The sequence below is a fragment of the Carassius auratus genome, unplaced genomic scaffold (genome assembly GCF_003368295.1).
Source record: "Carassius auratus strain Wakin unplaced genomic scaffold, ASM336829v1 scaf_tig00216365, whole genome shotgun sequence".
In the NCBI taxonomy this organism is placed as follows: Eukaryota; Metazoa; Chordata; class Actinopteri; order Cypriniformes; family Cyprinidae; genus Carassius; species Carassius auratus.
The window spans coordinates 107,999-121,642 of NW_020528528.1; the positions used below are offsets into that span (position 1 = coordinate 107,999).

The 13,644-nt window shown below is 40.8% G+C and overlaps 2 protein-coding genes across 2 annotated transcripts; both read left to right on the plus strand.

Annotated features, from left to right (window-relative positions):
* Window positions 1-57: 57 nt before the first annotated feature.
* LOC113097668 (bombesin receptor-activated protein C6orf89 homolog) lies at window positions 58-3,430 on the plus strand. Its single transcript, XM_026262928.1, has 8 exons — window positions 58-186; window positions 294-711; window positions 789-954; window positions 1,436-1,572; window positions 1,641-1,735; window positions 1,818-1,953; window positions 2,030-2,153; window positions 3,099-3,430. The coding sequence occupies exons 2-8, from the start codon at window positions 523-525 to the stop codon at window positions 3,179-3,181; spliced, it is 930 nt and encodes a 309-aa protein (XP_026118713.1). The 5' UTR covers window positions 58-186; window positions 294-522; the 3' UTR covers window positions 3,182-3,430.
* A 2,008-nt stretch (window positions 3,431-5,438) lies between these two features.
* LOC113097667 (zinc finger protein 76-like) lies at window positions 5,439-12,782 on the plus strand. The gene is made up of 13 exons (XM_026262927.1): window positions 5,439-5,566; window positions 7,083-7,170; window positions 7,550-7,633; window positions 8,768-8,845; window positions 8,920-9,053; window positions 9,944-10,015; window positions 10,096-10,212; window positions 10,395-10,596; window positions 10,845-11,024; window positions 11,737-11,937; window positions 12,005-12,159; window positions 12,232-12,336; window positions 12,532-12,782. The coding sequence occupies exons 2-13, from the start codon at window positions 7,098-7,100 to the stop codon at window positions 12,613-12,615; spliced, it is 1,485 nt and encodes a 494-aa protein (XP_026118712.1). The 5' UTR covers window positions 5,439-5,566; window positions 7,083-7,097; the 3' UTR covers window positions 12,616-12,782.
* Window positions 12,783-13,644: the final 862 nt, after the last annotated feature.

The window sequence follows — 13,644 nt, forward strand, 5'->3', positions numbered from 1 at the left end:
AAATAATATAAACTATCGCGGATAAGTGTATCGTTATCGCGTCGCGCCAGTCGAATCAGCGCTCGTGAACTCGCAGATGAGTGACACGGCAGCGCGAGAGGTGCTAACGCGAACCCGCGAGTGAAATAACTCCCGAAACTGCGGGAAATCATCGTCGAATCAGCGATAAACGGCCCGGTCGCGACGGTAAGACGGTTGTTCGTGTCTGATAGCGCTGTTTTGAGCGGTAAGCGGCCGATAGAGGCTGTATCTGAGAGTGTTTTGGTCAGCTGATACCTGTTTGTGTGTTACAGAGATCAGCAGACATGAAGGAAGACGCCTTCTCTCGGGATTTAGGATAGGACACAGTATCACACACGCACACATAATAACACACTGTTTCCACACATGAGAGATGATGATGAGACCCTGACTCACACACACTCATCTGCGGCCGTTTCCTCACTCTGATGAAGAAGATGATGCTGGTGATGAAGGCGAGACACTGACACATACACACACACACCCACACACACAGGTATCATGGGCTCGTCTCTCAGCGAGCCCTGCATCTATGACAAGCTGTCGGAGAGCATCGACATCCTCCGTCAGTCAGGATACAGGTATGGGATGAGCGAGAGCGAGATCGAGAAGTTCATCAAGCAGGTGCTGGAGACTAACGAGCCGCGCAGGGAGCCCCCACAGTTCCCCATCCTGAGGGCCACGGTCAAGGTGCGAGGAAACACACACAAACACACTAAAACTCCCTGTGTTTGACCGGTGTGTGACTGATGTGTGTGTGTGTGCAGCTGGTGCTGGCGCTGGGGCTTCTGCTGATGGTGGTGTTGGTGTTCACGTATCCTCACAGAGCACCGCTGCTGGACTCCTCCAGCACAGCTGGACTCAACAGATCATCCCCGCTCAGTCACGCACGGCTGCTGGAGCTGCCCATCGCCAACAAATACAACCTGCACGGTGAGATCAGACTCAATCAGACACCATTAGACTTCATTAGACTCAATCAGACACGCTCTGCACACACAGTGTTGGGGAAAGTTACTTCTAAAAGTAATGCATTACAATACTCCCATTACTCCCTAAAAAAGTAATTAAAGACGTAACTTTTTATGGAAAATCATGCACTACATTACTTTTGAGTTACTCTTTAAATCTGGGCCAGGTTTGCTGGTTTGTTTTTAGTAGATACATTATATTTGTCTTTTTTTTTTTTTTTTTTTTTTTTACATATTTATTTATTGCAGGTTTGTATAATGCTCTGAGTTTGTATGTGACTGTTTTTATTGATTGTGAAGAGCACTGAATGTGTTTGAGTAAAGCTGGAACTACAGTGAGATCCTGTTCACACTGACTCCTGATCTCTTGTATTGCGTTACCCCCAACACTGGCCACATGCGTCCATCTCAACACGCCTGTGTGTGTGTGTGTGTGTGTGCAGGGTTCCACGAGTGGTGGGCGTCCGGTACGCTGCAGACGCCGTGGGGGAACTGCTCGGCCTGCGCAGACGTGACTGCGGTGCTGGAGCTGACAGCGTCTGCGGGGATCAACAGACACACACAGCCACTGCTGCTCAAGGTACACACAGACACACTCAGTGTGTGTGGTGATGATGATGGAGGTTAACGTGTGTGTGTGTGTTTCAGGGCGGAGAGTCTCTGTCTCACCGTGTGTCTCATCTGGAGCAGTTCTCTCAGCCGCAGATGCTCACACAAACACCGGCCAACTTCACCCTGCTCTGGTAACCAGCAGCCCTCGGGTTATTACATGATCATCAGCATCTGTATCAGTGTGTGTCTGAAGCTCGTGTGTGTGTGTGTCAGGAGTTTCTCGTCCAGTCCCAGAGAGACACTTCTGCGCTGGCTGTTTCCTGACACTGAGCTCTGCCCTCTGCTGGAGAACACAGGAACAACACTGCAGCGCTGCCAGCTGAGCGACAGCACTAGCACACAGCACACGGTCAGAACACAGCGTTTCTTTTATTTATACGTGTGTGTATACATGGCCACCTCATGTTTGTCTGGTGTTGTTGCAGGCGGTGCAGGTGTGGGGTTGGCTGGTGGTGGCTGAAGGTTCTCCGTGGGTTCGTGTTGTTCCCGTCCAGCGATGCCAAACCCTTTGCCGCTCCTTCAGTCTATGGCTGGAGCCGGGAGACATGGGTAAGACACATCTCTCAGAGCAGTGAGCGTGTGCTTCTAGGGGTGGGGCATACGGGGTTAAAAAATAAATCACCATGCTTTCTGATATTTATTGCGATAACGATATCAGTAACGATAATTCAGGGAATCCTCAATGTATTATCTTTCCTAATTTCATCCAAAATGATTAGTTGTCGACCGATATATCAGCATTTTTCAGATATTGGCATTGGCCGATGCATTCAAGGCTGTCAAAAAACACATTTCTGCTCTCGCGCAAAAACTCCACGCATGCATCGTATAAGTAATAGCACTGACGACACTCCAGGAAATCTCTGGATACCAGAAGTATCCAGTTATCACTGAATAAAACACACAACGGACATAAAGAAATTAAACTGATGAAACATGAATTAAAAAATAATAATAATAAAAAAATTTCACTATACTTTCTGGTATTTATTGCAATAACGATATTAGTGACGATAATTTAGGAGATCCTGTTCCTTTAGAGAAAATATTATTTTTCCTAATTTTACCTAAAATAGGGTGTCATGATTAATGGTTGACCGATATATCGGCCGATATTTGGCATTTTTTAAATATCGGCATTGGCTGAAGCATTCGAGGCTGTCAAAAAACACGTATCGGTTGACCACTATTTATGAGCATTACTGAGTACACACGTAATGTAATTCAGGAATATACAAAATATATAAAAAGAAAATACACAATTATATAGCACATATACAATCAGCAGTGAAATGTAATGAGTGTTTTATTCACACTGGAAGGCAGAGGGCGCACTTGCGCAGAAACTCCACGCATGCATCGCAGAAGTAATAGCACTGAAGGTGCTCCAGGAAATACCTAATGTGGGAATAAAGTATATTTCTAATGCAGTGCTGATCGACATGATTTGTGGCTCCTTCTGTGGTCTGATTGTGTTGTTGTTCTGTTGCTCAGTGTTGGCGGATCCACGCTTCTGGTTGCTGGAGCTCTCCCCATCTGGAGCTCAGAGAGTGCTGTGTGACGGCCCTGTGCTCTGAGACTCTGATCACATCCGTCCGGACGCCTCTCCAGGAAGTGACATCAGCACTCAGACTCTCTTTCCTCAAGACGCTGGGGTTTCTGGGATCTTTGGCTTCAAGGACGTTCTCTGATCCTCGGGCACACGTTCAGAGAAACTGTATTTTGTTGAAAGAAAATCAACCCTATTTTAGTACATTTTGACAGTCTTTTCGTGACCTTTTGAGTGCATTCCGTCTACAAATTACTGGGATGCAAAAAAAAAAAAACTACTAAAAATCTCATTACGGTGTACAAATAAATTCTCATTACCGTTACAATACAATTAATGTTAATATATAAAATCAACTGTAAATTATTTTAATATATTTGCTGTACCGACTCAATTTAGATAAGAATACTATTTCTGTGATACAGTGCTTAGAACAAGATTTTTTGGGGGGAAAACATTTTTTGTTATGGTAAAAAAACAAAAAGTGTAATGGTAATGAGCATAAATATAACTAATATAATGAGAAGGAGATATATTTATTATTATAATTTAATTCTATTATTTTCCAAACATTCTCCCATGTTATGGTAAATCTTTCTGTTGGTGTATTTTTTCATTATGGTAATGAGAATTATTATTTTCAAAATCTTTATTTTTTTGGTGAAGGTAATGAGAACGATCATATTTTTTTTAATTGTGGCTATGAGAACAAGGATTTTTGTGTGTATAATGGTAATGAGAATGATTTATTTTTGTGTATGACGGAAATGACATTTAGAATATTTTGTAATATTATGGTAACAAGAACTAATCAGGAGAATTTAAGTTAAAAAAAATAATAAAATACGGTAATGACAGTGAATATTTTTTAGTGCTGTCAAACGATTAATCACGATTAATTGCATCCAAAATAAAAGATTTCGTTTACATATGTATGTGTACTGTGTATATTTATTATGTGTATATATATATATATACACACGTGCATGTATATATTCCTGAAAAATTTTATGTTTATATATTAAATATATTTATAATACAAATTGTATTAATATAAAAATAGACATGGAAATACATGGATATATTTTCAAAATATATACTATATGTGTGTGTATTTATATATACATAATAGATATACACATCACACATACAATACAAATAAAAACTTTTATTTTGTAGGCTATGCGATTAATCGCAATTAATCGGTTGACAGCAGTAATATTTTTGCATCACAGTAACACGAGTGTGTCGGAAAATGCGTTTTATTGTCACGAATGTAATGTCAGTGTTGTTCCGCGATCAGCCAATCAGAGCACTTTAAATGTTGTTCGTCAGCGGATGATGTCACACGCTGGCCGAGCGATGACTTCACCGCTGTCAGGTTTAATATAGCCAACGTTTGTTTTTGTTTTTCAAGTCCTCTGGAGTTTAATCATCGTAAACAATGAGAATAAGATGCAGATGACGTGATTTACTAATCTGATTCAGAGATTAATGTCGATTGTGATTTACACAGTAAACAGAAGCTGCTGTTCGTAAACTTTGTTTAATGTGATTATTGTTCGTCACACAGATGGTTGTTAATAAGAATGATGGTGATTGTATAATGTGTAAGGTTGCTCTAAATCCAGACCGAAAGTGGGAAGTGTTCAAAAACAACAGAAACCGAGGAGAAGTGCCGTGAAGAACACTTCCTCCTTGTGAGCTTCCGGTTATTAAGAGCAAAAAGGCGGGCTCGCGGCGGAAGTGAGTGGTGAGCACCGGATGTGAGTCTCCCTGTTCACGGCAGGAGGCGCTCTGTGGCTCAAACACACAGGGCTTTGGACTGGATACTTAACATACAATGTATTAGATATATATTTTAGTATTTACATATATAAAGATATACTTGGTTTTCATTTTAGCCTCTAAAACGTGCTTCTTAGCTCACCTATTTGTATTTTTTTGTTTATTTTTCTATACTTTTAAACATCATGTCATAAGTGGCACAGGTAATGTTTGTAGCAATACATTGTTTGGGTCAAAATTATACATCTCTTTTATGCCAAGAATCATTAGGATATTAAGTAAAGATCATGTTCCATGAAGATATTTTGTAAATTTCCTAATATAAATCAAACTTAATTTTTGATTAGTAAAATTCATTGCTAAGAACTTCATTTGAACCACTTTTAAGATGAATCTCTCAATATTTAGATTTCTTTGCTCCCTCAGATTCCAGATTTTCAGATATTGTCCTCCTCACAAACCCTACATCAGTGGAGAGAGATGATTTATTCAGAGAGAATGAGCGGTGTTGTGCTCCAGGGTCACATGTATGGGTTGATCTAGCGATTTCCGGTATGAGCGCCGCCTGCCGGAGGAGCGAGGCGCGTGACCGGGTGTCGCGGTGCATGTCGGGCCGCTGGCGGTGGTGAGTATCCCAAGCTGCGCTGCTGCTGCTCCGGAGAGAATGATGGGATAGTGGCGGACACACAGCAGCTCTGCAGACACACGCACTCCGACATTACTCGCGTTATCCCCGCGCTCCGTCCGTCTGTGTGTGTGTTTGTGCGCGTGAGAGTGAGTGAGTGCGCGTGAGTGTGACACGAGGCCTGCGGCGTGCGCGTGTCTGCCTTCATCTGCTCTGTAAACACACTTATAAAAGTCCTGTGGCAGTACCATGAGCTGTATAATCTCCAGAATCATGTTCCGAGTGATTCACACGGTGCTCCCGGGCTCCCCGAACACACCGCGGTATTACCGTGGCACACGTGGAAAAACACGGTAGTACCGTGATACTTTTACTGTGTTTGCAGCAGCGCAGATATGCTGCTCTTAACTTATTTTAAAACTCAAATGGACCGTGTGTTGCTTAGCACCAGCACCAGTGTCTCCTGGATTTATTGTTGTCAACTTCTGTTGCTAAGCAACGCCAAAAAGTTCGGTAGTTGGCGCGGCCTTAATTTCGCGAAGCAAACACAATAACTTTCAAATCAGTCAGATTTCTGTTGGTCTACATGACAAATTCACCTGACCAACATGTATTGCAAACTCCCAGTCGCGTGTATTTAATAAAATGCAATGAATAACAGTATAACTGACGTGTGAAAGCTAAACGCTTTGCACTTGAAGTGTTGGAAATCACTTAACTTTAAGTAATTCTGTGCTTGCGTCAGGTTATTCGTTTTTATTATTTTTACTATTAAGCTTTAATTTATATTTATTTCACTTATAGTTCTACCACATTTAGTTCCTAAACTACTAAAAGTAAACTACTGGGTGTTTCGTAAATCTCAATATTAGTACACTAAAGTAATTTAAATTAAAATCAACATAAAGCAAATACTAATGTAATAAATTAAGTTATAAATAATTGTAAATTTTTGTTTTGTGATCATGAGAAATCAGGAGAAAAAATATTTAAAATAATGTTGCAATTGCAATTTTTGCTTTATTTAGACCGATAGAATGATATTTTTTTATTAATTCAATTAGATCAAGAGAATATGAAAGGAAAATCAGCTTCGTTAACATTAAAATAATGTTGCAATAACAGGAATCTTGAACTTAATCGACCTAAAATGCTGAATATAAATTAAGCAATATCAGAAATGCACGGTAGGTTAAGTTCGTTAGTTGGTGCGGTAAAATATCCACTGTACGTGAGTCACTGTAAAACCAAGCAGGGTTCTGTCGGTCAACACGATGAAACAATATTTTGTACGACAAATCCCAGAATAACGGTAAATGTGGCCAAGATGGCGTTTGAAATCTAACACTTTACATATTTGAAATGAAGTGAGTGATTCTACTTAAAGATGTTCAAATATGGGTCAAAAGGTATTGTTATCTGACTGCTGTGTGTGAGGTGTCAAATGCTGACTGTGTGTGTGTATAGTTGTGTGACGCGGCTGTGTGTAAGGTGTAATGTGTGTGTGTGTGTTCAGAGCTGCAGTGAGACGATGGAGGGTTTGGGGCTTCAGGCCGTGGCTCTGAGCGATGGATCCACCGCTTACATTCAGCAGAACATCAGCGGTGAGATAATCTCATGGAAATATAAACATAGTATTAGAACTAATGATGTCAAACGAATAATCGCGACTAATCGCATCCAAAAAGAACGTTTTTGTTTACATAATATGTGTGCTGTGTATGTTTCTTATTTATATATAAATACAAACAAGTGCATGTATACATTTCAGAATTTTTTTATATTACACATTTATTAATAATATAACTTCTGTCAGAATTAATTAATCGCGATTAATCGTTGACCGCCCTAGTATTATAAATAATTTTAAAGGCTATTGTTTGCTTAGGTCTTCAAAAAAAAAAAAAAAAATTATTTGGTCACCCAAATAAATGTTAGTGGCAGTGGGTGGTGTAAGAGATCTGATGGTGTTGTGGTGTTCAGATGGGAGTCTAATGGAGGGAAACACGGTTCAGCTGGAGGACGGGACCACGGCGTTCATTCAACACGTCAGCGTACAGCAGAAAGGTGCGTGACGCCGCTGAGCAATATGTGTGATACCAGAGTCTTACACGGATAATGCACTTAACTCACCGAGAAATTAAAGAAGAACTAAACTGTCGTAGCTTTAATTATGTAGTGAGTAGCTATTTGACTCGGATTATAAATGACAAATTAAATTCATTAAATTCATACACTACATGATTGAGTGTATAAGTGCATTGTATATTGTGTTATTTTGGAAACAGTTAATGTCTTTAGCAGTCACCGATTGGCTCTTTTATTTAGAAGGCGGGCCTATCCCGCTGTATTGCGCGTTGCAGTTTCTATCATTCAGACCCTTTTCGTAAGAATGTGATAACATGTTTCAATTGTCACCAGCATCGTAAATCCTCAAAACTTTTTTATATTGAAAAAATATATATGAATATATTTACAATGCTAAAGATTCAGTGTTTGCGAACAGTGATTTTTTTTTGTGGGCGGAGCTTATCTGGAGACAGAAAATTAACAGTTTTCAAGTGGCAGTCTCTGTTAGCCATGGAATAAAAAAAAAAAGTTATTTTAATGAGTTTATATTTCAAAATGCTGACTTTTTTCTCGCAATTACGAGATTATATATTACAATTCTGATTAGAAAAGTCATTCTCTATTTTCCCCTCGGCTCAGAATCATACAGTTAATATCCCACACGTCCAGATTTTTTTCCCCTCAGAATTGACAAACTTAAGTTAAATCGAATTCTAAAGTCTGAAATACGAGATGTAAACGAGTAAAAAAGTCAGAATTGGGAGATAAAATAGGTAACTGTAAAATGTTATAGGTGTAAATAGCCCATTTCATGCTGTAACTGTGTAAATGTAACTATAATTATTATTATGAACTCTGTGTGATTATTTTGTAGACCTGTTGTTTAAATCAAATTAAAGCTTTAAAAGTAGAATAATCATACCAGGTTTCATCCATTAGTCTGACTGTTTAAACATATGTTTCGCTTTAAATTTGTCTTTGACAACAATAATCTACAATAAAGCTTTTTTTTGTTTGTTTGTTTATTTATTTTTATTTTTTTGCTATTTGAGCAAATGGGAATGCAAAAAATATATATTTGTGGTACACCATTATTTGCCAAAAAGATTGAATCAGAAAGTGTGTGTTTAGAGTCGCTGGCGTTTGAGGACGGTCAGGCGGTGCAGTTGGAGGACGGGACCACGGCCTTCATTCACCACACACCTAAAGGTGCCCATATGCTAACACACTTACACGCGCCGAGTCCCTGAGCACGCTTGACCTCTGACCTCTGTGTGTGACAGACGGCTTTGACCCCAGCTCCGTGGAGGCCGTTGAGCTGGAGGACGGCAGCACGGCGTACATCCACCACCAGACGAGCAGCGCTGTGGAGCTAAACGCAGAGGCCATCGCCACGCTGGAGAGCTACGCTAGCAAGGTCCGACCACATGCTACACGCTAGCTGCGATTTTTAGGGTTGGGTATCAAAAACTGGTGAAAATTTTTCAAGATCCGGGCATTCGGTAAGACGCATGCATTTTGATTCTGCTCAAAGATTCCTGCGTTCGCATTTTAATGTGATTTTAAAAAGCGCGTGAAATGGAAATAATTTGCACGATCCCAGCCTTTTGCGCAATTTCCACTTCAGAAAATATTGTTATGGCCCTATGATTTGCGCGATGCGGAAAACGTGGAATGAATCATGGAATCCAGTCATAAAAATGGAAGTTACATTTTAACGCAGAATGTCACGCAATTTGCCAAAGTTTGGATGCATTAATCAAAACGACGTCATTGCACTTCAATCGAATCGTGATTATAGTCTATTGAATCTGTGAATATTAAGTTGCAAGAAAAGCATTTTAAATATGAATCTCTCATGTTCTGCGTGACTCTGTGTGAATGAATGACGCAGACGCACGGTTTTGTTTATTTCACACAAATTGAAACGTGCAATGTTCACGATGATTTCGGCGTCTGTAAGAAATACAGCTGGGCAACTACTACTGTTGAAAAATGTATAAAAAGATTTTTTTAATAAATAATCACAATTTTTTTTTTTGACTACAAAATCCCATGCATTGGCCAAAAAAAAAAAAAAAAAATATTTTCATGTTTTGTGCCTTCATTCGATAACCAGAAAAATTTAAATAAACAACACAGAATTTCATAAGGCTGTTGTAAGGATAAATAAAAATAGTTTTATGCTATTTAGATAATAAGGCATGCTAAAACAGAATTTGGCAAATGTGTTAACAGTCGAACAATACCCAACCCTAGCGATTTTATATGTTCATCATAACTAGTGTTTTATTTGATGTGGCTCAGCTGACGGGGTCAGAGGTCGAGGTGGATGAGAACATGGAGAACACAAACGGAGCAGAGCAGACCAGCATACAGGTGCGATAAATTTAATTTGTTTATTTAAACACACAGATGTATTGTGAGTAACTGTCAGTATAACGTGTGTTGTCTGTCAGCTGATGTTTGAGGGGAAGGTCTGGAGCTCCGGTAAAGTCCAGCCGGTTGGAGAGAAGAGTTTCCGCTGTGGACACACGGGCTGCGGACGATATTACACCACAGCACACCATCTGAAGGTACAGAGCTTCCCACAATGCACTGGGGCAGAGCAGGCCTCAAGAGTCTCACAGCTGTGTGTACAGCTGAGGTCAAAAGTTTACATCCCCGTTTCAGAATCTGATAAATGTGGATTATTTTACCAGAATAAGAGGGATCGTACACAATGCATTTTATTGTGTTATGTGTGTGTGTGTCGCAGGTGCATGAGCGCTCGCACACGGGTGACCGTCCATACCGATGCGAGGTGCCGTCCTGCGCTAAAGCTTTCGCCACCGGGTACGGTCTCAAGAGCCATCTGCGCACGCACACGGGCGAGAAACCCTACAAATGCCCCGAGGACATGTGCTACAAAGCCTTCAAAACCTCCGGAGACCTGCAGAAACACGTGCGCACACACACCGGTACGAATGGAGTTTAAACAGAAATTTAGTTTTTCAGTATCATCATCTTGATTGCACAGATACCATTTAACTGAACTGCCTTTAACTAAAAATGTATAGTGTTTACTGTTGTCATTTTCCATTATTGACACACTATTTTCCTAATTAAAACTGTAAAAATGCTTTGACACTATCTGTACTGTATTGTTAAAAGCACCATATATATACAAAAAATTTAAATCAGTAACTTAAATGTCTTTCTCTTGCAGGCGAGAAGCCGTTTAAGTGTCCGTACGAAGGCTGCGGACGCTCCTTCACCACCTCCAACATTCGTAAGGTTCACACGCGAACGCACACGGGCGAGAGGCCATACTTGTGCCCCGAGCCGTCCTGCGGAAGAGCCTTCGCCAGCGCAACCAACTACAAGAACCACATGAGGATTCACACCGGTAACACAGCGCTCGCATGTACTGCTGCTCTAATAACGGCAAGAGGAAGCGGCACGATTGGGAAACTTGCGCAAACCGCAAAAATGTTAAAAGTGCAGATTTCACTCCAGTTAATGCTGGTCACATAAATTTGATGAGATGACCACCAGAAAGCTGATTGATTAGAAAGTGACTTCATACATGTTACTTTAGTAGACCTGCGAATTTCGTAAATGTGGGACGATAGCTGTAACAGTAAAAATAAAGGTCTGAAAACCGTTCTAATTCTTTGATAATAGGGAACTTCGCACCACAGTTATGATACAAAGGAACAATATTGTGGGAATCTCTTTCTGAACAATTAACCTTGTTTTTTTGTTTTACATTTTATGTTTTTTCAAGTTTTGATAATTTTATGTGCTTGTGTAATTTTTCTTAGTTTTTTTTACATTTCGGTTTATTAGATTTAGTTTATATTTACTTTTAAATTTAGCAGTTTTAGTATTTCAATTTAAACTAATTTTTCTAAGTTGCGATTTTTTTTCAGCTTACAAGTCGTATGTTAGCTGGAAAAATCACAACTGAGAAAAATTTGTTTAGAGCTCAAGCATTTAAAGTGTCAAGTCTGCAAAACGCTCATAATAAACAGTGTTAAGGTTTGGACGTTACGATTCGTTATGTCTACAGTCATCGGTCTTTATTGTCCGTTTCTTCGTTCTGTCTGCGGTCTCAGGTGAGAAGCCGTATCTGTGTACGGTTCCCGGCTGTGGGAAGAGTTTCACGGAGTACTCCAGTCTTTATAAGCATCACGTGGTCCACACGCACTGTAAGCCGTACACCTGTAGCCACTGCGGGAAGACCTACAGACAGACGTCCACGCTAGCGATGCACAAGCGCACCGCGCACGGAGACTTCGACACCGTGGAGGACGCCGGTACGCCTTCCTCTAGTTTTCCTACACTTCCAGTGACTTCGACTCTTACGCACACTTTCTCTCGCAGACGCTGAGGCTTTCGAGGCCACTTCGAACGAGTGTGATGCTAAAGTCACCATGGAAACCGACGACGACATCAGCTCACACCTGCAGGTGCTCGGCGCGGCCGTCACCATGGTGACCCAGGACGGAGCCGGCGGCGATGGCAAGGAGCTGCAGCCGGTGAGTATTATGGGATGGACGCTGTCGCGCGGTCATCACGGCTCCAATCGCTAACTGTGTTCGTTCCCGCAGGTTGCTATAGTGACGTCAAACGGCCTCATGACTGAAGTGAGCGCATCGCCGTACCAGCAGGTGGCGCTGCTAGCAACAGAGAACGGCACACAGATCGCCGTACAGGTACCAAACACTAAACGTGAAAATTGTATTAAAATTCTATTGCAAATAGTATGCGATTTTGAAGCAAAAAAAAGACTATATTGTGCCAAATACTTGTATTCAGGAACCGCTAAATGCTATACTGGTGTAGTTTGTAGAGTGTAAGGTGAGAATGTGTTGTTTGTGTGCAGTGTATGATGAACTGTTTGTGTGCAGTTAGAGGAGCAGCAGACGCTAGAGGAGGCGATCACCATGGCAACAGCAGCGATCCAGCACAGCGGACTGAGCTCAGATCAGTGACGGCTCAGAGAGAGATGAACAACACTTCACTTTTATGACGTTTAGAGAGTATGAGAAAGAGCTTCTGCACTCATCAAGGGTCTTTTTTACCTGCTTCGAGCCTGTAGATATGAAACCAGATGAAAATGTATATTTGTTAATAAATAAGGTTTATCCAGTAACCTTGTGTCAAATGTGTTTTTTATTTAGTTATAATTACTCTTCCTAAGAGAGACGCGATGAAAACCAGAATCTGGGAGAATAACGAATCTGTAGAGTCTGAGTCCTAAACCCGTTTGTGATGCATTTCTCCTCTGAGGTAGAAGTCGTTAGCAGGATAATACCCATGTATGAAGCTGAAAGAGACTTCTCTAACTTTATTCGTAAGGAAGTGTCCATATATTCCCTCAGTTCAGGTTGTAAACAAAGTTAGACCAATAAGGAACAACAGTAGGTGTGCTGGTGACATCTTTCTGGAATAAAGAGCGAATATTACCATTATTGTTCCTCGTTGTGGTTGTGAAACATGATTTACCAGCTGAGGTCAGCTTCAGGTCCAGGTCTGATACCAGATGGGATGGCGTCCAGAACAACTGCAAACTCTCTTGGGGAACTGGAACAGAAAAAAGTGTTCAGGAATAATTCATCAATGATCCACTATCATTTATTAGTTGGGAACGGTCTAGAGTCTAAACCAGTGACAAGAACAGCACAGATGTTAATTAACCATGTAATATAGTGGATCTCAGAACAAACAACATTTCTATTACTCTTCCGAACACACTTTATTTACCTCTCGTTAGCGGCTGCAGTACTGTGAAGTGTCCAGCAGAGGTCAGTATCTTTACTCTACTCTCTCTCTCTCTCTCTCTCTCTCTCTCTCTCTCTCTCTCTCTCTCTCTCTCTCTGTGTGTGTGTGTGATCGGAGCTCAAACTACAGTTTATCATTATATGATCTCTAAACTGTACAGTGTGCTTACACTAACAGATCCTCAGAGAATAACACACAGATTGACACACCTGAACGAGGACCTACCATCGAGATCTAAT

Coding starts and splice junctions, on each gene's coding strand:
- LOC113097667 (XM_026262927.1), top strand. CDS start 7,098: ATGGAGGGTTTGGGGCTTCAGGCCGTGGCTCTGAGCGATGGATCCACC. Junction 10,597..10,844: donor ACACGTGCGCACACACACCG/GTACGAATGGAG, acceptor TTTCTCTTGCAG/GCGAGAAGCCGTTTAAGTGT. Junction 12,337..12,531: donor GCACACAGATCGCCGTACAG/GTACCAAACACT, acceptor GTTTGTGTGCAG/TTAGAGGAGCAGCAGACGCT.
- LOC113097668 (XM_026262928.1), top strand. CDS start 523: ATGGGCTCGTCTCTCAGCGAGCCCTGCATCTATGACAAGCTGTCGGAG. Junction 712..788: donor TCCTGAGGGCCACGGTCAAG/GTGCGAGGAAAC, acceptor GTGTGTGTGCAG/CTGGTGCTGGCGCTGGGGCT. Junction 1,736..1,817: donor GCCAACTTCACCCTGCTCTG/GTAACCAGCAGC, acceptor TGTGTGTGTCAG/GAGTTTCTCGTCCAGTCCCA.